Below are 21,969 nucleotides of genomic sequence, written 5' to 3'. Positions count from 1 at the left end.
ATACATTTTTTTTTTTTATCATTTTGTGTGCACATCATAAAAACAACATCAATATACAGTAATAGTATCTTAAACATTGTGCAGGGGAGGTTAGAGGCCCCAAAGAGGCGTATGAAGATACCTCCCCTCTTTGTAACCAAGAGTTATGAAATGCAGCAATACCGATAAGTTAATAAAAACAGCTCCACAGTTCTACATTTACAAGACATGCTGTGTATTTTGAGATTTGTTAAATAAGCGACCTGCTCAGATGCTTCTTAAAGGTGACATATCATGCAAAATCAACTTTTTAATGGTTCTTTACCTGAAATAAGTGTCCCTGGCATGTCTACAAACCCCCCGAGAATGAAAAAAATCCATTCTGCCCCTGTTCTGATTTCTCCACCTTTCTGTAAATGTGTGTGAAACGAGCCGTTTCAGACTTCCGTGTTTTTGTTACGTCACAACAATATCCGGTCTGTCACGGAGTCAGAGCTCGGAGCTTGTTCAGCCCATGGACTGTATAAAATAATACTCAACCCCTCCTCTGTTTTTCATTCCCTGCACACATGTGTGCTATCAAGGAGCTCAGGAGGGAGGCATGCTAGTTGTAGGCTGTCTTAATAAACACAAAGGTCGGTTTTACTCCCCACGTCTGCAGATTTGAAGATCTAGTGGATGATTTTTATTTGTCATGGAAAAGTGCTAGCGCTAGTTAGCATAGCTACATAGCTACATGTTCATATCTGTAGCTGTAGCTGTGTACCAAGACACATATCGACATACTGACAAATAAAACAAGAAACACAATCTGTGACCAATCCTTCAGAAAAGGTCCTGCTGCCTTTCTGGCAGAGGTCGGTTTTACTCCCCACGTCTGCAGATTTGAAGATCTAGTGGATGATTTTTATTTATCATGGATAAGTGCTAGCGCTAGTTAGCATAGCCACATAGCTACATGTTCGTAGCTGTGTACCAAGACACACGTCGACATACTGATAAATAAAACAACAAGAAACACAGAATCTGTGACCAATCCTTCAGAAAGGTCCTGCTGCAGGCGCCTCTCCGTCAGGATCAGATTCTGGATCAGATTCAGAGGGTTGAAGTAACAGCAGCCGTGTTTATTCAGCCAACATGTAAACAATAGATCAACGTGCCGGAGAGCCAAGGCCACATCCACTTCCTGAGGGGGCGTGGTCAGAGAGAAAACTGAGTGTTCTGAGCAGGGCTGAAGAAGAGGGCTTTTCAGGCATGCCAAAATCTGATTTCAAGTGTTTTTCTGAGCATAAACTTTAAAGACATGTTTTGGGGACCTCTTAGACCAATATATATTAATGAAAAAAGCGTGATATGTCACCTTTAAAGGATGATAATGATGTTGATGCTGATTGTTCAGATATAGGCAGATTGTTCCAGAGAGATGGTCCTCAGAATAATCCCCTTAAATACAGAAGACCTGAAACAGCTGTTACATGGATCTTTTAGTAGCCTCCAGACTTCACTGAGAAAAACAGCACTTTAACACTTCAAAATAAGGGAGTTGTTGATCTACTTCTTCAGCTCCACTGAGTTTATATATGACTTGGTGTTAGAAGCAGTGAGTTGGAATCCAACACATAACAAACTAAAACAAATACACAGCATTACTCTGAAGATTTCCCTTTTTCGTTGTGAAATCGTTTCCTAAAGCACTTTGAAGGTTGTTTACTGTAACACTGGTGTTAGTTTTGGCTGAATATTATCGAAAAATAAGAGGAATATTAAACCAGATTCTTCTGAACCCACATTTGGAGTCTGCTGAAGACGTCTTACTGTGAATGTGTGGCAGATAAGAGCAAGAATAAAAAGAACTCACTGGATAAATTAAGAAGTTAAAAATATCTGCATGAAATCCAGAGGGATGAGCTTTCATGCTGCTGCGAGGATATGATGTTCTACCTTAATAAGTGGAGTGTCTGTGCTGAAAGCCGCCTGTAATGTTTCACAGGTTGATTCATGAAAGCAGGGTTGAATTCAGGAGAGTTAAGTGAAGTGGATTCTTTGTAAAAGTTCAGATAAAAGATAAAGTTTGTACACTCGCCTGTAGCTCCTGAGATTCAAATAATCTACTAAACCTCATCATCTCAGCTGTGTCCTGCTGTTGCTCACATGAGGTAAGAGTCTTCAGCTGTTTCCTCTTCAAACGCTGCAGCTGGAGGACAAACTTATCACCGCTCCGTGATTGCCACATTGTTGCTTGAACTCAAGGTTTGACGGGATCCTTTATGTAGGATGGGGAATGTGGAGAATGTGAGAGCCTGAGGGCCGAGAGGAATCATTCAAAACAAAACAGACTTTAAAAATGCGTCAGTGGCAGGCTGAAAAAAAGGCTCCTTTAATTCCTGAAGAGTGGACTGTTGTGTGACGCTTTGAATGTGCTGTGATCGCAGATGGGAAGGGCAGATGAAGAAGCGAAGAAGTGAAAATACTTTATAATAACAGGTATTCAGTCAGATGAAGTCAACAAGAAAGAAGGATATAAAAAGTATAGGTGGCTGTAGAATTATGCTTCATCTATTATTCTACAGATACTGAATTAATGTGCATCCGCAGAAAAAGAGTCAATCTAGAAAGAAAAAAAAAAGGTTAAATGTATTTCTGATACATGACGGTGGACAAAACACCAAGCTATGTGAAAGACACTTTGAAATGTAGACTGCACAGGCTGGGGTTTGAACCATCAACCATCTGATTGAAAGAAAACCAATTCAACAGCCACCCAAAGTAAGACCTTCGTAAAATAAGCCTGAGTAATAAGTTGTCTCTTAGTTTAAAAATGTACTCATGACTGTGAAAGCTGGTCCTGTGAATGTAAAGGTGCTGTGAGAAGTTTTTATGTTGTGGTGATTCTGGCGCCTCCTTTGGATGAAAGTGTTAGCGTGTTTTTCTTCTGGGATGAAGACTGCATTTCCCATGAGCACTATCACCCCCTGTGATAAAGATGTGTCATATTTGTTGTTGAAGTTAATGAATGAAACAGATCTTCTTTTGATAACTTTTATCAGGATGCAGGTAATGTGTCAAAATATTAACTGTAACGTAACAACTACTAAACTCTGTAACCGTCAGTAACCGTTAGCTAGCTTCAAAAGGTGAGCAGACGCCCCGGTGTCATGATGTGAGCTCAGTGTCCCAATATATGTCTGAATAACATAAATATGCACGCTAGGCCTACGCACATAGCTGACGCGCACCTCCATCCAAATGTAATTATGCTTCGAATACGACGCAAACCGCAAGCCATGTGATTGGTCCGCCTGACAGCATTGTATTTCCTGCATTAAGAGCACTTCCAGAAAAGGCGTACATCGGCTGTGTATTTAATTTCCTCCTCTCTGTTCTTCCCTGTAATCATTTCTGTTTGATAAACAGCAACATGTATCAGCTGTAAGGTAACATAACACGCTCTGAATCACTGTGGAAAAGTAAACAGAGAATGTTTCAAACGTTTCGGTGGAGTATTGCTGCGCGACACGGACACATCGACGCACAAGTATGTAGAGCTCACGTCCACATCGACCACTGTTGTGTAGGGTCGACGCAGAAGTAATAACCAGGCTTAAGTCCTCAAAGAGCAGGGAAGCATTCACACATCAAAATTAACATTACATCCTGTTCATAGACATTTAGCTCTTTTAGCTAGCAGAGCCCGGGTTGTAGAGTTTCTCCGTCTGACACTTCAAGAGAAAACATACGTCTGTTTGATCTTACTATTCGATTATCATTTGCATCTATTCCACGATTACTCGAATAACCCCCCCCCCCACACACACACACACACACACACACACAAATACCTGTCCCATTAACAGTTTGTTTGTGTGGCAGTGGCATGAACCAGCAGCAGGACGAGGTGCTGCTAGTAGTGGGCAACGTCTGTCTCAATCTTCATTTTGGTGTTTCTGTGACGCAGCGTGGCGTGTGTGTTTACATGTTACAGCCATGCTGAGTCTCTGGAGATACAGTACATGTGTAGTAGTGTGAGATTCAGAAACGGAGTTAAACACAGTGACTGTTGCTAATGTTCTCTTCTTCTTATACTATTTAATGCAGTTAGCATTCTCCTTCTTCTGTTTGCTTATACGGTTGGCAAACTGCTTTAAAGGGGACATATCACGCTTTTTTCATCAATATATATTGGTCTAAGAGGTCCCCAAAACAAGTCTTTAAAGTTTATGCTCAAAAAAACACTTTGAAATCAGATTTTGGTCTGCCTGATGAAAAGCCCTCTTCTTCAGTCCTCCTCAGAACACTCTGTTTTCCCTCTGACCACGCCCCCTCAGGAAGTGGATGTGCGTCGGCTCTCCAGCACGTTGATCTAATGTTTACATGTTGGCTGAATACACACGGCTGCTCACAGATAGCGTTACTTCAACCCTCTGAATCTGATCCAGAATCTGATCCTGACGGAGAGGCGCCTGTAGCAGGACCTTTCTGAAGGATTGGTCACAGATTTAGTGTTTCTTGTTGTTTTATTTGTCAGTATGTCGACGTGTGTCTTGGTACACAGCTACGAACATGTAGCTATGTGGCTATGCTAACTAGCGCTAGCACTTATCCATGATAAATAAAAATCATCCACTAGATCTTCAAATCTGCAGACGTGGGGAGTAAAACCGACCTTTGTGTTTATTAAGACAGCCTACAACTAGCATGCCTCCCTCCTAAGCTCCTTGTTAGCACACATTTGTGCAGGTAATGAAAAACGGAGGGGGGATTCAGTATTATTTTATACAGTCTATGGGCTGAACAAGCTCCGAGCTCTGACTCCGTGACAGACCGGATATTGTTGTTACGTAACAAAAACACGGAAGTCTGAAACGGCTCGTTTCACACACATTTACAGAAAGGTGGAGAAATCAAAACAGGGGCAGAATGGATTTTTTTCATTCTCGGGGGGTTTGTAGACATGCCAGGGAAACATATTTCAGGTAGAGAACCATTAAAAAGTCCATTTTGCATTATATGTCACCTTTAAGACACTCTGTAGCCACCGTCTGGTGGGAACACTGTATTATAACCAGGCACCGGTAAATAAAATGGTGAAAAACTGTACATTTAAAATGAGAAAATATTCAAAGTAACTCTTCAGCTTTTACTAAGTGAATGAATATTTCAAATATTAAAAAATCATTGCTCATCCCTAGTCAATAGAGGATTATCTAAAGACAAAAAACTCCTCCTGTATGATTACTTACTCTCTCTGACAAAGAAAGAAATAATCAATCAGATCTCTGATGAACTCATTTTATTCTGCAGGTCATGAAGAAGCTTCAGGATAAGAGTGAGGCTATTTCACAGTGATTTTAAAGTAACCTCCAAATCTCTAAAAGCAGATTATCAAACATGAACCTTCCTCTGACAATCAGAGAAATTAAAATATTAATTCTAAACATGTAAATAACAGATCTGAACACAAGGTGATGAGGTTGGAAGTGATACCATTTGTTAAAAGGACAGTTAACCCTTTAATCTAAATATTTTACTTGTATTATCATCCACAAGAATTCTGTCAGTTCATGTGAATTCAACTTTACAGACGAGGTCAACATTCAGATTGATAAGCTTTGCTGTTGGTGGAGCTTCTTTAAAGCTGGGGTTGGTAATCATATTTAGATACACTTTTTGTCATAGTGGTTAAAATGATCTTTATGTCCTGATGGCAATCAATACATAATGTGTTCCTAAAAAAGAGTGAAAAAAAACTGCTATATACAGCCGGAGTAAACCTGGGAAAACACAAACCAATCACCGTTTTTTGGGTCCCCAAATTTTAAACCAATCAAATCCCGTCCAGCCGTTCTGCCCTCCTCCTGCGCGTACATTTCCCCGGCGTTCACTCCTCCGAGTCCCGGTCTCCTGCCTCTACTTCCCCTGACTCTATTTACTGCCCCTCTCGCTCGTCCTCGGGCCTGTCCCCTCTGACCTGATGAGGTGCTTTGCTCAGGACTGTAGTCCGGATCAGAGTCTAAAAAGCTCTCACCAACAAGCAGAATAATTAATGACGTTCAGTAAGTCCTACAGAAAATATAGATTTATTGTAGCGTCCGTCCGGACGTTGTAGTGATGACGAGCCGATTGGTGAACACGTTGATCTTTAATAACCGGTCACTGTCGGCCGTGATCACGCCAACCAACAAAACAACAATCAATGTTTGAATGAATGAAAAACTTCTCCTCTCCTCTCTCCCACTCGCACACTCTACACCTCTCCTGATGCCTTCACTGACCGTCAACACTGTAGGAATTAAGAACATCTACACTGAACACGTTTAACAAACAGTAGAGCTGTTACAGTATTATATGTGTTATAACTTTTCTCCTGATATCGTGTCACTGGTACAACTGGATAATGCTAGAATGATAGTTGTGAGTACTAACAGCAGCCATGTTTGTTTGTGTTTTTAACTTTCACTATGATAATGTTTTGGTGAGGACCGGTTTTGAATCAGTCACGATCATATGGTCGAGAATCAGGGGCGTCGTTTTGGAGGAGCTCCGAGGGAGGAGGGGAGGGGTTAGACGGAGTCCTGAGGAAATGCTACATTCAAATTCATGCTGGTTTTCCAAGACTACCAACCCTAGCTTTAACTCACACGTTAGCGTTAGCATTTATTGGTCCGTAACTTTCTCTTTCAGACTCCTGTTGTTGTCTTGACTGAGAGGACATGAGCTCAGCTGTTGTGTTTCCCGATTGTTCTGCTGCCTTCAGGGGGCTTAATACAGAGAACTGATGTAGCTTCAGATCTTGACTTCATTTTGATCTAAATCTAAAAGTATGGAGCTGTGGTGTAATCACATCCATGCCATGACTCTGTTAAAAGAGCGCTTACTGGCAGATACGTGAACGCTCCCTGCAGGTTCACACCAGTTATGCTGTTTCATCAAACACACACTGTAACACAAAGCACCGCTTCAGCACAGCTTCCTTCCCCTAATGCATACATCCATTACCGTTAGATGGATGGGGATGTTCTAGAGCTACCAGGAGATATTCAAGGGTATACACAGAGATAGAAAAATGTCACGGCCCATTTAATCCTTTACAGCACAGCTGCAGACTGTGAGCACGTCAGGGATTTTGATTATATAAGCATAATCAAATCTCTCGGCGTCACACCCATGTTTACGCTGAGTCAGTGGGGCAGGAGAGCGTTTGGCGTGACCTTGTCTGTGTAAGTCCAGAGAGAAGCCTGCAGAAATCAATAGAGATGATATATGAATGTCTCAGCGGTGAAAAAAGCAGAACCATAAACAGTCTGAAGCTGGTGGACAGGAATGATGTGGCGTGGAGGAGAGATCTGTTTGTTTTGTCAGCCCTTTCTTTAAACTAAGAAGAAGGGATAATAAAACTGTTACTTATAAATCTCTCACAAAGCTTAAAGGAGCCAAAGCAAAGAGCCAATCTCCCCCTCTGTCTCCTCTTCCTCTCCTTCTTTCTCTCTGATTAATGCTGCAGCCTCACACCAGCACGAGGAGCCGAGCAGGACACTCCACAAATTGCCTTTTGCAGCCTGCAGGGGCGGAGAAGACTTTTATCTCCCCATGATAAGTACGGGCATAGGTTTCTCTGGACCCGGCTTTATTCTTACGTATTAAATGAATTAAGTGCGTCTATGCAGACAACCTGAAATCAATTAGACCCAGACACCGCAGCGAGCACCACCAGGCTGAAGAATTTCCCTCCCAATCTCAGGCAACCAATTATACCAGAGTAATGAAATGGAGCAAGTTTTTGGAGAAGAAGAACTTTTCATTAGAAAACAGCGCCTTTTGTTTGAGCTGGGAGGACTAATTGGGAGAAAGAAAGGACTGAAGTTCTGATGTTTTTGGCTCATGTATGATCTCTGTTGCAGGAAGTTTTCTTGTTTTGGAGAACTTTGAGTTAATTGGGTAGACACAGAAAAGAAATGATCGTACTTGCACCACTTGGGGGTGTTCCTGCAACAATAGTCTGCACCCTGAAGGACAAAGGCTGTTTCTTTAAACCTTCAAACATTACAGCACCAGTTTGACCTGCAGCTCTAACGTTAAGACCTCTGGCAGGTGAAGTGAATACCACTGATCATCTCTTTACAACAGCACCAGTAAGTGGGCGGGATGTTAGGCCACAACAGAACCTTTTGAGATTGAAGTTTATGAGTTGGAAGAAAGAAAAATGGGCGACTTTGACAAGAACCAGGCTGTGATGATTCATCGGCTCAGAGTTCAGGTCAGAGTATCTCTAACCCTTGTGGGGTGTTCCCGTCTGTAGGAGTCGGTACTGACCAAAATGGTTCAAGGAAGGAAAATTAACACAGAGAGCATCACACTTCCCTGTGTATGTTGCAGACCAGTGCCTAAAATGAACACATGAAAATCAGAACAGGTCCACAGAGCCCTGGAAGTAGGTGGTCTAACTGAATATTACAAATTCGAGATGCTGATTTGGCCTCCAGATTCTCCAGACCTCAATCCAATCCAGCATCTGTGGGATTAGCTGGACAAGCAAGTCTGATCCATGAAGGCTAAACTTCACAGAGTCCAGGACTCAAAGGATCTGCTGCTGATGTTTTGTTGCCAGATCCCACAGCACACCTTCAGAGGTCTAGAGGAGTCCAGGTCTCGTCTGGTCAGGACTGTTTTGGCAATTCCTTTAGTAGTTTGAACAGTCGTCAGCCATGTAACAGACTGTTAAACTGTTCGCTATATGTTTTTTTTGTGGTGAGGCAACTTCAATGTTCTGCTGTGACAAATTAGGGGTGGGGCGGGGGGGGTTACTAAACCACCGACCCTTGGCTGGAAATAGTTCTCTAGAGCATTTTCACAAATTAACTCCTGACTTTATCTTGATAAGTCCAACGGCCACCAGATCTGTGTCCGGTCCGTCTCCGTCACGTCACTGGATCTGATTTCTATTCTAGTCAATGTGTTAACTTCCACTGCATCCGGCAGGTCAGAGCCCTACAGATCAGATACGCAAGACCTCTATTTTTGACAGCATGACACATCAATCAGCACAGAACAGTTGGAGCAGGACAGGAAGTCAGACACCAAAAAAATGAAAACATCCGGTCAATTTTCAGAATAAAACACTCTGTGTTATCACCAGATCGTATTTTAATTAACTACAACAACAAACCAAAGTCATGATGAACGGAGCCAGGCCTGGAGTCAACAGGTCAGAGGTTTTCAGAGGACCAGAAAGACAACATGGATTCATTCAGTAAATACTGCGGGAAAACCTCAGTCACATCAATCAATCAATCAATCTTTATTTGTATAGCGCCAAATCACAATAAACGTTATCTCAAGACGCTTTTACAAACAAAGCAGGTCTAGACCGTACTCTATGATTAACTATTAACAGAGACCCAACACCAAGACGGGGTCAGATCAAGTCCCAGCTCATCTTAATCCACCATGAGCATTGCACCTTGCAGTATGCAGCAAGTTACAGTGGCAAGGAAAAACTTCCTTTTAACAGGCTGAAACCTCGAGCAGGACCAGACTCATGTTAGACACACATCTGCCTTGACCAAGTTGGGGTTGGAAAGAGGGATAGAGGAGAATAAGAGAGTGAGCGATGATGGTCACGTGACTCTGACTGTCCTGCAGTCCAGCTCCACAGGGGCGCCGCCAGGGATTTTGGGCCCCATGAAAAAATATCACATTGGGCCCCATATATGTCTTGTAATTTACCATTTATAATAACATCATAATCAGAGTTACAACAGTCTTTAAAAATGAATGCACAACAGAAAAGAGCAGCACTGAATCATGCAGAATAATGGATCTATAATTCAGTCAGCATCAAAATATCTGATTTGAAGGTATTATTTGAGTAATCTCTGTGACATTAAAACAGACTAAATCACTCAATGCTTCAACCTGCCCAGCATCCAAAACAGACTATAGGCTGTAGCTTATGTAGCTTAGCTATAGCTTTGTTTTTAGAGACATACTGTCACCCTTTCTTGTCTCTCTTCTCTCTCTCCTTTCTTTCCATCCTTTTCTGGGACCCAGACTTTGCCTTTCCAGACATTTTAGCTGCCTTTAGTGCACTGTGCAATTTCTGTCTGACTTAAAGGCACAGCTCATTAGCGCGACTCAGGCTGGGCTGTACCATTTCATGCCGATACAGGGGGGATTACAGTTTTTCTCAATTGTTTACACACAATTACTTTCTTGAGACACAATGACCACGACATGTAACCCATACACAACCCCCTGAACCAATTCTGCTAAACTACAAGCTCAATTCCTGCTTTACACTCAAATTGCAGTTCTAAAACACACTTTTTTCAAAACACTACACACAATCAGGGGCGCTGCCAGGGATTTCTGACCCCATGAAAAAATATCACAGTGGGCCCCATCACCAAATGCCACAAGAACCCTGTGCAACTGTTGTCAGTCAGCATCAAAATATTTGATTTGAAGGTATTATTTGAGTAATCTCTGTGACATTAAAACAGACTAAATCACTCAATGCTTCAACCTGCCCAGCATCCATACAGACTTTATGCTGTAGCTTATGTAGCTTAGCTATAGCTTTGTTTTTAGAGGCTTTTGTAATAGTACAGATAGACAGAGAAAAAACAGATTCCCACTGACCCCCTTCAATAATGCTAATTGACATGCTACGTTGCTCACCTTTTTGTTCACTGGGTTGGAGAGACAGACTAAAACATAGTTCATCTCATGGTGGACATCAAACTAGCAAACAGGTTGATTTTAAACTCTCAAAGACTATACAAACCTTTCCTGGAGATAAACTGGGTGACATACTGTCACCCTTTCTTCTCTCTCTCCTTTCTTTCCCTCCTTATCTGGGACCCAGACTTTGTCTTTCCAGACATTTTAGCTGCCTTTTGCACACTGTGCACTGTGCAACTTCTTTCTGACTGTGAAGCACAGCTGATTAGTGCGACTCAGGCTGGCCTGTACCATTTCATGCTGATACAGGGGGGGCTTAATATGAATTTGCCCAAATAAAGAAGGGATCTATGATATACGTATTATGAAGACAACGGGACCGTTTTTTAATGACCTTATTCTGAATAAAATATTATTATGATTTTTTTTTTTGTATTATTATTTTCGGGCCCCCTGTCAGTCATGGGCCCTTAGAATCATCCTAACGTTTCCCCCCTATACGGCACCACTACTGCTCTATGCTGTGTTCTGAAAGCACAACCAGTGGGTGTTGACGGACAAGAGAGCACGGAGTTGTACCGGAGACGGACTGGACACAGATCTGGTGGAAGTCAATTTAAGGCTTCCTTTTAGAAACTTGTGATTCACACATGCACGTCACAGATTTTCTGTCAGATGCACCGTCACAGCTCTGCTTTGTTTGGGTAGGTGGGCTGGGTAGAGCATGCAGAAGGAGGAGGAGGAGGAGGAGTGTTTCTGTGTTACTATCACTTCAACATCTGTAACTACATTTCTACAACACAAACACAACAGTGGAAACATAACACAGGCAACCAACCCAAAATTCACATGATGACTGGGGGAACAGTCTGGATGAAATTGTGTTTGCATCTCCACCTGCACCCCACCAGGCTGAGTCAGGAGATCCTTGAGTGTGTAGCATGTGTGTCCAAGGGGGCTTCTGACTGACAGGAGACACAAAGCCGACAGGGACTGCAATGACAAAGTTACAGCTCTGTTGATCCATCATACCTCGTCCCTTTGGGCTCTTGTGTCTCTGAACAGCATCTCTGTTTTTCCTCTTGTCCTCCTGACAGACACGAGTCAAAATTGAAATGTCCTCTGGAGCGTCTTGTCAGTGAAATGGGAACATGGGTTGTGTTTGGCCGTACAGGCTGACCTCTTTCTTTAGAGCACATCTGTCTTTTTCCTTGTGTCAAAAGTGTCGTACCGAGGTGCTGTTTTGGCTCAGCGGTTAAATCGTGTCCCATGTACAGAGGATACAGTCCTTGAAGCAGGCGGCGCAGGTTTGATTCCAACCACTTTGATGTTCATTCCCTCTTCCCAGTTTCCCACTTTACCCACTGTCCTGTCTCTCTCAAGTAAAGGTATGAAACGTTTAATAGCATGTACATGACGGCCCCCCATCTCCTCCTAATTTTCAAATTAGGAGACCACAATGTCGCTTTGATGGGCATTGACAAAGTGAGCTGGTCGTTTGTCAACAAAGCTGTCACTCATGATGTCACACCCAACTTTGAAAAAAAAAGAATAATGTGACATAAATCAGCATGGCAAAAAGTATGGAGCACCGTTTGTAAAGTTGTGCCCACTGAAAACAACAGCAACAATTCTTAACATTTAGCTCTTCAATGTCTTAAAAATTAGCAATACTTGAAATCTTTTTCACGTTCAATTGTGTTTTGACAAATATATTTAAGTTAAAGTCAATGTTAAATCCAAAATGCTAAATATAAATGTTAAATCTAATTATTAATTGTTAAATATAAATGTTAAATCTAAATGTTAAATATAAATCTGAATGCTAAATCTAGATATAAATGTTAAATGTTAAATATACATTTAAAATATTAATCTAAATGTTAAATGTAAATGTTAAATCTAAATGTTAGATGTAATTGTTAAATATAAATGTTAAGTATAAATGTTAAATTTGAAATCTAAATAATAAATGTAACTGTTAAATATAAATGTTAAATATAAATGTTAAATTTGAAATCTTAATGTTTAATCTAAATTTTAAATGCTGCTCTGTGATCCTTAATATTTCTCATATCCCAATTCACACTGCCTCCTAGAAATACCAAAATAAAAGCATCATAAAGTGATACAGAATTAGCATTACCCACTTAGCCTTTCCGTACAATAGACTGGGTGATTACTGTTGTGAAATGTCTTAATGGCCTCCAGAACTGCCTTTCCAACATTTTCTGCTAAATCATTGCCCATAATGGGGGCGGGCAGTCCGCCGCCTACTAACCCGTAAGAGTCATCACTGACAGATATGGTTGAAATATCTGTATCGCTTTATGAAGCTTTCATTTTGGTACTTTCACTAGACGGCAGTGTGAATTTGCACATTAGCTAAATATTAAGGATCTGAGAGCAACATTTAGATTTAATATTTAACATTAAGATTTAACATTTAAATTTAACATTAACAGATTTAACGGTGATTTGAACTTAAACATATTTGTCACAACAAAATGAAAGTGAAAAAGATCACACATATTGATCTAAATGTGATTAAAAAAAGTGGCTTTTAAAAATTTCACTACGTTTTTTAGTTTTACATCTAAGAGCTAAATGTGGAGAATTATTGCTGTTATTTTTTGCACAACTTTACAAACGGCGCCCCATAAAGAACTAACTCTATATAACGCCAGAAACCATGTTTGAGGAATTTAGTTTAGTTTACTTTAGTTTAATTTATTAATTATTCATCGTGTAGTGCACCATAAAGGTGCCCAGCCCATATGGACTTACAAGACACTACAAAAACAAAACAAAATAGGAGCAACAACATGAGAAGAAAAAGAAAAAATAGAAGAAAGAAGAGCAGTTACAATACTGCACATGTCCAGCAATGACCTAAAGTAATTCAAAAGCACAGTGGTACACTTCAGACATTTGACAGTGACAACAACTAAATCAGACATAAAGTGTGCTCCTACGCTGCTGAACAGCATTGAACACAAACGGAGCAAACTGGAACACTTTGTGTGTAAACAGGTACTGAAGTTTATCTTCATCAGACATGAAAAACAAATCAGGACAGTTTTCTGATATTTTGTTGAAAAGGAGGCACCTGAGATCATGATATGATGGACAGTAGAATATATATATATATATATATATATATTTAGGTGAATTTAGATTTGATAGTTTGACCCATGTTCCATCTGTAAACATGGAGGACGCAGGCTTTATGACCTACACTGCAGCCATCAGTGGAGGGTAATCATCATGTTTTGGCTTTCCTTTTGAGCAGCTGTCATGCCCTCCATGTTTTTATACAGTTTATGTGTTCCACATGTTCATATGAGGCGTGTTTCTGGACGTCGGTTTGATTCTGTAATTTATCAGCCATTAACCGTTCTAATCAGGCGCTGGTATCATAGTAGTATTAGTCAACAAGAGCATCTTTTTTATAAGCTAATTAGCTTAGCCTCTAAGTAGATTAATCCGGCCCTGTCCTAGATTGAAATGGATGGGAGTTGTTGTTTTTTCAGGGACACAGAGACGATGTGAGCTGGTTTGAATGTGACGCTGCGTCGTGAACAGATTATTATCTTTTTTCAAGGATGATTTCATTTAGCGGCGTGTTACTCACAGCTCTCTCACACAGATCTGTCCAGAGTGTGCCTGAGGGACGGACCATCAGGTTCATGTCTGATGTGAGTCCCTGCAGGAGGAGCGGTGTGTTTGGAGATGAATGATTGTATCAGTCAAACGGCAGGAGTGAGTGTTACAGCAGCAGTACGACCTGCAGCTGGATGCTGAGCTGCTCGCCTCGGGCGGTCAGAAGCTGTTTCTCCTCAGGACACCAGCACACCCTGCTGCTATCTGTTAAAACCAGGAAAAACATACCCTCCTACACACACACACATGCAAACACACACACACACACACACACACACACACAGCTGCAAACAGCACTGCAGCTTGATACCACCTGACACATTCCTGCAGCTTGTTCTTCCTGCCACAGAAACTCCTGACCGGTCTCACAGATCTACATCATTCCTGTATGGACCAGGACAGACCTCTGCAGTCTTTTCTGCCTATTTATTTATGACCGCTCCAGAGCCCAGATATCAAGCAGACCCTCTGCTCACTGCAGCGAGACAGATGGCTCTGAGAGATAAAGCCAATTACTGTTGGCTGTCTGTTACAGCAGCATCCGGAGAGACTTAGCTGTGGAGAAAAAACTCCAGGAAATGCAAATAGAAACTGTGGCTCTGCTTAGAGGAGACACGGCTCAGTAAAAAGAGCTTGCAGTGGGTTGTTGAGTCTAGATGTGCTGGTTTTGAGTGAATAACCTCTTGAAATCATGTAGAGTATTGACTGGAACTGCTTTTGTGTCTGTGACCCTTTAAACAGACCTCCTGCAAATCATTGTGTGTCTGTGGGCGGAGGTGGGGAGGGTGGGACATTTAAACCTCTCCTTTCAAGTGGATGTACTATTTAACTATTCAATTTAATTATTTTTAATAATAATAACACTAATTATAATTGTATTGATATAGCCCAATTAAAAACAAATGTTTACAAAGTGCTTTGACAAACAAAGCATGGCAGGATTCAAAGGACAAAATAAACCTTGAGCAGACAGAGAGCAGGGTAGAAATTCTAACGATGCAAAAAAAAAATTTAATTCATAAAATTTTAAAGAAAAAACTCAAATTAAACAGAATAAAGTGATGAAAAAGTACACCATTAAATCATTGTTAGAGGGTTTTAAAAAAAAAATAAAAAAGTAAATAAGTAAATAAAGACAGAGGACAATAAAAAGGTTCAAAGAAGACGACATTGCATCAGAGAAAATAGACAGTGATAGATTAAGAACATTCAAATGATAAATTAAAAACTAAATAAAAAGCACAGCTGATTGAATTCATTTTTTTAAATAAATAAATACATTTAAGTATTTATTATTATAGTAATAATAACACATTAAACAATAAAAAATCATAAACAGGGGTGCTGGTGGCTTAGTGGTCTAAGCACCCCACATACAGAGGCTACAGTCCTGGTCGCAGGGGTCGCAGGGGTCGCAGGGGTCGCAGGGGTCGCAGGGGTCGCAGGGGTCGCAGGGGTCGCAGGGGTCGCCGGTTTGATTCCCGACCAGTCGACTATTTCCTGCATGTCTTCCCCCACTCTCTACTCCCCATATTTCCTCTCTCTCTTCAGCTGTCCTATGGAATAAAGGAAAAAAGCCAGAAAAATATAACTTTAAAAAAAAAATTATAAATATTTTAGTAAATAATTTTATAGCTGAGGTATTTTTCTTCTCATCACATTGTACAGCAGTTAATATTGTGTGTTAAATGACAGAATGGCCCTGGATCAGCTGCAGTGGATCATGTTTTTCATGTTTGTTTAAAGAACAATGAACTTATGACGTCTCTTGAAATAAGAATAATGTCTTACTTCAAGAAACTTAAGAAGTGTCAGGATGAGGGGGAGTGGGACGCAGTTGCAGACCAACAGGGTGTTCTTTGAGTTATTCCATAAGGGTTAACCACTAAAATCGTAAGAGATCAAATGGTTAGGGGGAAAAAAATGAAGGTCAAAACAAAGAAGTTCCTTTGATTAAACAAAGATTTACAAAGATAAAGAAAAAAACTAAACCACAGCAGGTCTAAGAAGACATTTGACTAGAAATAAGACACAGAATCAAATATTCTACACACTGTACCTTTAAGATATCAATAAAACATTACTCTCTGAGAGAGAAAGAGAATATTTGATCAAATAATTGACCTCTGGGAATTAAAGAAATGCTCATTTTAGACTTCTACATTCAGCTGTTCTTGATCAGTAGGTTTTTTCTTCATTGATCAAGCTTTAAGCAGGACAGACATCCTATTTTGTTTATTTTGTATGACAGTGTCATTAGGTATCTCTGTCATCATGGTTTTTGACATGCATCACCTTTGTGCTGAGGTTGTACAGGTCTGAGGGATACCAAGAATCTGCTGGTACTCAAAAACATCAAAATAAACTAAAATGCATTCACTGTGATCTCATTTCAGAGGGTTCACTACTTCATTAACTCCATTAGACATGAGGTTATCTCATCCTCTCAGTAACCTGCAGCTCTCTCTTGTTATCTGGTCCTCTCAGTGACCTGCAGCTCTCTCTTGTTATCTGGTCCTCTCAGTAACCTGCAGCGCTCTCTTGTTTCTTGTCTCTCTGTGTTCAGGATGATTCCGGCCTCCAGCAAAGCCTTCCTGGTGACAAACCTGGTGTCTGGGACCCGTTATGATCTGTGTGTGCTCGCCGCCTGGGACGACTCAGCCACCACGCTCACCGCCACCAACGTGGTGGGCTGCACCCACTTCTTCACGCAGGATGACTACGCCCAGTGCCAGTCTCTACCCAGCCAGCTGCTGGGGGGCACCATGATCCTGGTGGTAGGGGGCATCATCGTGGCCACCCTGCTGGTCTTCATCGTCATCCTCATGGTGCGTTACAAAGCTACAGATACTGAGCCCCCCGTGGGGAAGCTGACCAACGTCAGCGACACACACTCCCAGACCAACGGGGGGCGCCTGGGGCAGAACGGACTCCTGATGCCCCAGTCTCAGCCACAGCCTCAGCCCGAGCCCAAGGTCAAGGCTAAAGTGACCCTGCAGGACGAGGTGGTGGAGTTTAAGTGTGGCTCCCTCCAGAGCAGCCTCACCTCCTCCTCTTCCTCCTCGGGCTCCTTGGCGGGGGGCTCCTACAGCCCCAACAGTGCTCTTGCAAACATTTGGAGGTCGGCTCAGTCGAAGCCCAGGACCAACCTGGACCACCTCCTCGGAGCGTTCACCTCTCTGGACTTGAGGGGGGTTCAGAGCGGCGAGGTTGGGGCCTCCAGCAGCGCCTCCAACACAGTGGTTAGGAAACCGCAAACAGACAGGGAGCCGCTGCTGGGCCGGACTCTGGACTCCAGCCTCAGCCGGCTCCTCATGCTCCCTCTGGACGCCAAGCCCAGGAGGAGTCAGTCCTTTGACATGGGGGACGTTACAAGCGCCGGGGCCGCGCAGCTGAGCAACAAACCACGCAGGTTCAGCAGCATCTGGACTAAGAGGAGCCTGTCTGTGAACGGCATGCTGCTGCAGTGTGAGGAGGAGGGTGACACGGGGGGGAGCAAGGGCACGTTGGACAGCGCTGACTGGGTGATGGAGAGTACTGTGTAGGAGAGATGGAGAACCGTCACTCTGTCAAACACTGCCCGAAACACACGGCCACACTATGACAGACCTGCTGGTCTCAGAGCCTTTGTCCTGCATGAAGCACACTCGTTTTCATCCCTCCTTCTCCTCAGACTCACAGACTGGATGAGTCACAGTCACAGCCAAATCAAACTTCAGGAGAAAGACCTTTGCCTCACACCATGTACAGAGACGGATTAAACGGCTGGAGTGAAGCGGTGCTGTCTGAAACAGAAATATGAGGTCATGCTCATGGACTGTTATTATTCTGTAAAAATTCAAAGTATGTAATGAAATTAAAGTTTTATATTTTTGATTTTTGCCGGTCAAACACGACGCTGGTCTCTGCCTTGACAAACACTGAGGCGTGTCCAGGTTTAAACTCTCTGCTGTAAATTCATCCTCATCTCGGTGACCTCCTGATGCAGTTCTTCTTCTCTGACTGAACGGTGCAGTAAAATATAAATATATGAATATATATATATATGTAGATGTGATGCTTAAGACTTAACAAAAAAGATTTAATGACAGAGTTGTATTTGAATATATTTACTTTCTCTACAAAGTATATATTTCAGGGGTCACTCTAATTCTGAATTTCATGTGACTGATTACAAACCATCGTCTCCTGAGCAGCGGCCGCACTGTCACTGTTTAAAAATGCCAAATGATTTCAGAGTAACCTGGTGCAACAGGAAGGATAATCACACCGACATGTAGGCCTGTTTGGTGGTGTACAGTTAACCCTTTAGGTCCTGTATAGTCAGTAAATGTTTTTTTAATGTTCCTTTTTTTTATTCCGGGTTTTTAAGACGACAGACATGAAAGAGGAACTCCCTTTTTTGTTAATCCATGAAACACAAACCGAACATTTTCTTCACATTGCCGAAACTACATTTTCAGGTCAATACTGGGTGCTATGACTAAAGCTAGAGGACCGATCCGGTTGTAGGATAGTCATCATTTTTACCACCAATAACTCAATTTCATCATCTGAGTCTAGTGTGGTTATAAAGACACTACTCCTCACGCCACAACGCTCAGGAGGGAAGAATGGCTATAAAACATGTTGGAAACAAACCTGTTTAGGTTATTTCAATCAGATGTTCCAGTGTGAGTCAGTGTACTAACAATGATGTCAGATATTGATTGATGCACGACCGTTGTTAAGTTGAAATGGGACATTTTTGCAGACACCATCTTGTTTTTGGAGCCAGAAGCGACCATATTAAAACAAGAAGGTGGAGCTTGAGAGGATCAAGAGGGTAGTTAATGCTAAGTCATAAAATAAAGGCTGATTTATACCTGTGCGTCGCCCCTACGCAGCAGGAGCTGACACGGACATGAGCGGACCAATCACAGGGCTTGCATCTGAGTCATTCGACACAGAAGTATAAATCAGGCTGAAGGCTAGCGCTAGCAATGTCATCGAGATTAATCCATATCCCTTCAGCAACTTGGATGTTTATTGCTAATTTTGGCTAGCAGAAAACAGTCTTTACACAAAGTGAGCGGACTCCTGAGCGTCCAAAACTACAACCAAATGCGTCAAAAGACATTCATTAGTCATGTGTCAATACTAGTCAACTGCACCCTAAATCTTCCCCTGCTATACGGTCTGTGTGACTCTGAATGGGACCACAGTTAACAAAATGAACACCAAGTTAATTGGAAAAAGACTTGAAACTAAAGATTGAGACCATATTTGGATCAAAGAAGGAGGCTGGAGGGAAGAGAGAAGCTGAAGAAATTGAAGTCACAAGCTAGTGCAAGTGCTAGCTTGTTTGACAGGAAGCACAAGCACAAACTCACAGATACTGAGGAATTATTTGGGATTGTCATTTTTGCAAGCATAAATCAGGCTTTAAACATCCTACAAATTAAGAACAGCCCAGTCTTCACAGTGGTTTTTAGAGAGGATAACATTTTGCAGGTTGGCATGTTAGTGCCTTGTCAACAACAGGTGGCCCCGTCCTAAATCCCCTCCAGATGTATGGTCTATCTGACGCTAAATGGGACCATAATTTACAAAATAACCATCATGTTGACAATAAAGAAGTCTTAAACTAAAGATTGAGACCATAAATGTTAATTGAAGGAATAAATCATCTGAGAAGTAGAGCCAGTTTCTCATAGACTCCTTTTGCGATCAGACTGCTCTTTACAACCTGTGAGGTCGCCTCCTGCTGGTCATTAGAAAGACTTCAGGTTAAAGGGACTTCTGAGGCTTTATTCACCTCTCATGTTCAGTCTGCGGCTGACACTGGTACTCAAAGGAAGATCATTATCTACAGGCTGAAGAAATACTCACATGATGTTCATTTCTTCATACCCTTTTTCAGCCGTTTATCTTAAATTACATTGTTTTCCTCATCACAGAGTTCTGACTCTGGACCAGAATAGACCAAACTAAGGCAGCCTTGTGGATAATTATTTATTATCTTAGGCCCAAGTTATACAAAACCCATAATTCCCTTTCCGCACAAATTTCTTATTTGAAGTTCAGTTGCTTTGAACCTTTACCCTGTACAGAGCAGTTAAATCAGTGATGTTATGCCTTTTCATATTTAACAAGAAAGTGTTAAAGTGTTGGATTTTAATACTAAACGTGTGCAAAGTTTCAAACTGTGGGGTAAAGAGGCCATGGGCTGCCTTGAAATTTAAGTTTAAATAGTCTCATGAGAGTTACACAAGAGGGACACAGGATTTCCTCAATTTGTGATGTCACTGATTGGTCCCTTTCCAAACTGTCCGGGTGAGATTCAGGGTCCAAAACGTATGCGTATTCATAATGTGTCATAACGAATAGAACAACACTGGCTAACTAACTGATGACAAGTTTGTAGTATGGCAAAAGTGGAGGAGGCTTCAAGAGAGCTGGTTGTAAGACAGTGGGCTCATACAGAGGTTGAAATGAGGGTTTTCAAAGACGCCAGCCTGAGAGGATAAAGAGTCTTAGAGCTGTAAATCATTTAACAGAGCTCTGAGAAAGTCGATAGAAAGCCTGAAAAAGAGCATAACACCCCTCTCCAAGTCTTTATAGCATCCTTTAAAAAGCCACACATTCAATCTGATGATGTTCTTTCAGTCACTGACATAAATGCAACTCTTTGAAGAGTCAACATCACATTTTCAAACTCATATGTTCAACGTCCCTCTCATTCTTCTCCTGCAGATCTGTCAGAACATAAAAGTGAACTAATGTTACGAATGAATTTAAAGTTAATGAGCGTGTTCATTTTAATTTCATTGTGGAGGAAGTTCTATTAAACATGATGAAGTTTGCTTTTTGTCATGTGTTGCATGTTTCTGCTGCAGATGACCCCAGAGTCGTGTATACATTGATGCTGTCATTTCTCATATGCTGTCTGAATGACTTTGTGATATTTCTGACCTGGTTGCGTGTGTACAGTCCCTGCATATAGTTTTTTTTTTGTACCATTCTCCAGTGGGAAGATGTGTGAACAGCAGAGGAGGAGGTGACGAGTAGCAGCTGTTCATGTTTCTTACCTGGAGCTGTAAAAAAAATGTTTCTGTGGTTCAATTTGTTGTTTTTGCTACAAAGATAAAACTAAAAATCTCCTGAGACAAACACGATGTCCTCTGAGTGTTTCTTTTATGACTGCTGCAGAGCGAGTAAATGGGAGCTTAAAGTGACACAAACAGGTTCATAAAAATGAAATCTTTGAATGACAGCAAATGTGATCATCAAAGTCAGACTGAGAGAGGTGGATCAAAGGACAAGAAAAACTGAACATTATATACCATGGGCCCATGAGGGAGGCATAATTACAGAGTATATAGATTTGGAACCTTTTGAAGTTGTTTCATTGACCAAATGACAACAAAAATAAATGAACAAATAAATAAAGCACGATTGCAAGCGTGCAAACAATGCAGTCTTGGACCAGCTCTATGTGATGCTGCCTAGACTGCCGAACTGGCGCACTGACACACTGGGATCCTATCTCACCCCCTTCCCCCCCCAAACCCCCATCACTTACTTTAACTCTCCCTGTCCCATTAAAGTTACTAACCATAGACCTTTCTGGAGTCCCTGAGCTCCCTTGTCTCGTAGGTTCCTCTG

General features: G+C 41.7%; 1 protein-coding gene across 1 annotated transcript in view; it reads left to right on the top strand.

Annotated features, from left to right (window-relative positions):
* Window positions 1–21,474, top strand: part of lrfn2b (leucine rich repeat and fibronectin type III domain containing 2b) — a 97,322-nt gene extending 75,848 nt beyond the window's left edge. Inside the window, exon 3 of the mRNA XM_034698859.1 lies at window positions 16,889–21,474. Within this exon, the coding sequence (XP_034554750.1) occupies window positions 16,889–17,867 (979 nt within the window). The 3' untranslated portion in view covers window positions 17,868–21,474. The remainder of the gene's footprint in view (window positions 1–16,888) is intronic.
* Window positions 21,475–21,969: the final 495 nt, after the last annotated feature.

The sequence above is a fragment of the Notolabrus celidotus genome, chromosome 13 (genome assembly GCF_009762535.1).
Source record: "Notolabrus celidotus isolate fNotCel1 chromosome 13, fNotCel1.pri, whole genome shotgun sequence".
Lineage (NCBI taxonomy): Eukaryota > Metazoa > Chordata > Actinopteri > Labriformes > Labridae > Notolabrus > Notolabrus celidotus.
The sequence above is the reverse complement of the archived record's forward strand: the minus strand, read 5'-3'. Positions and strand labels throughout refer to the sequence as shown.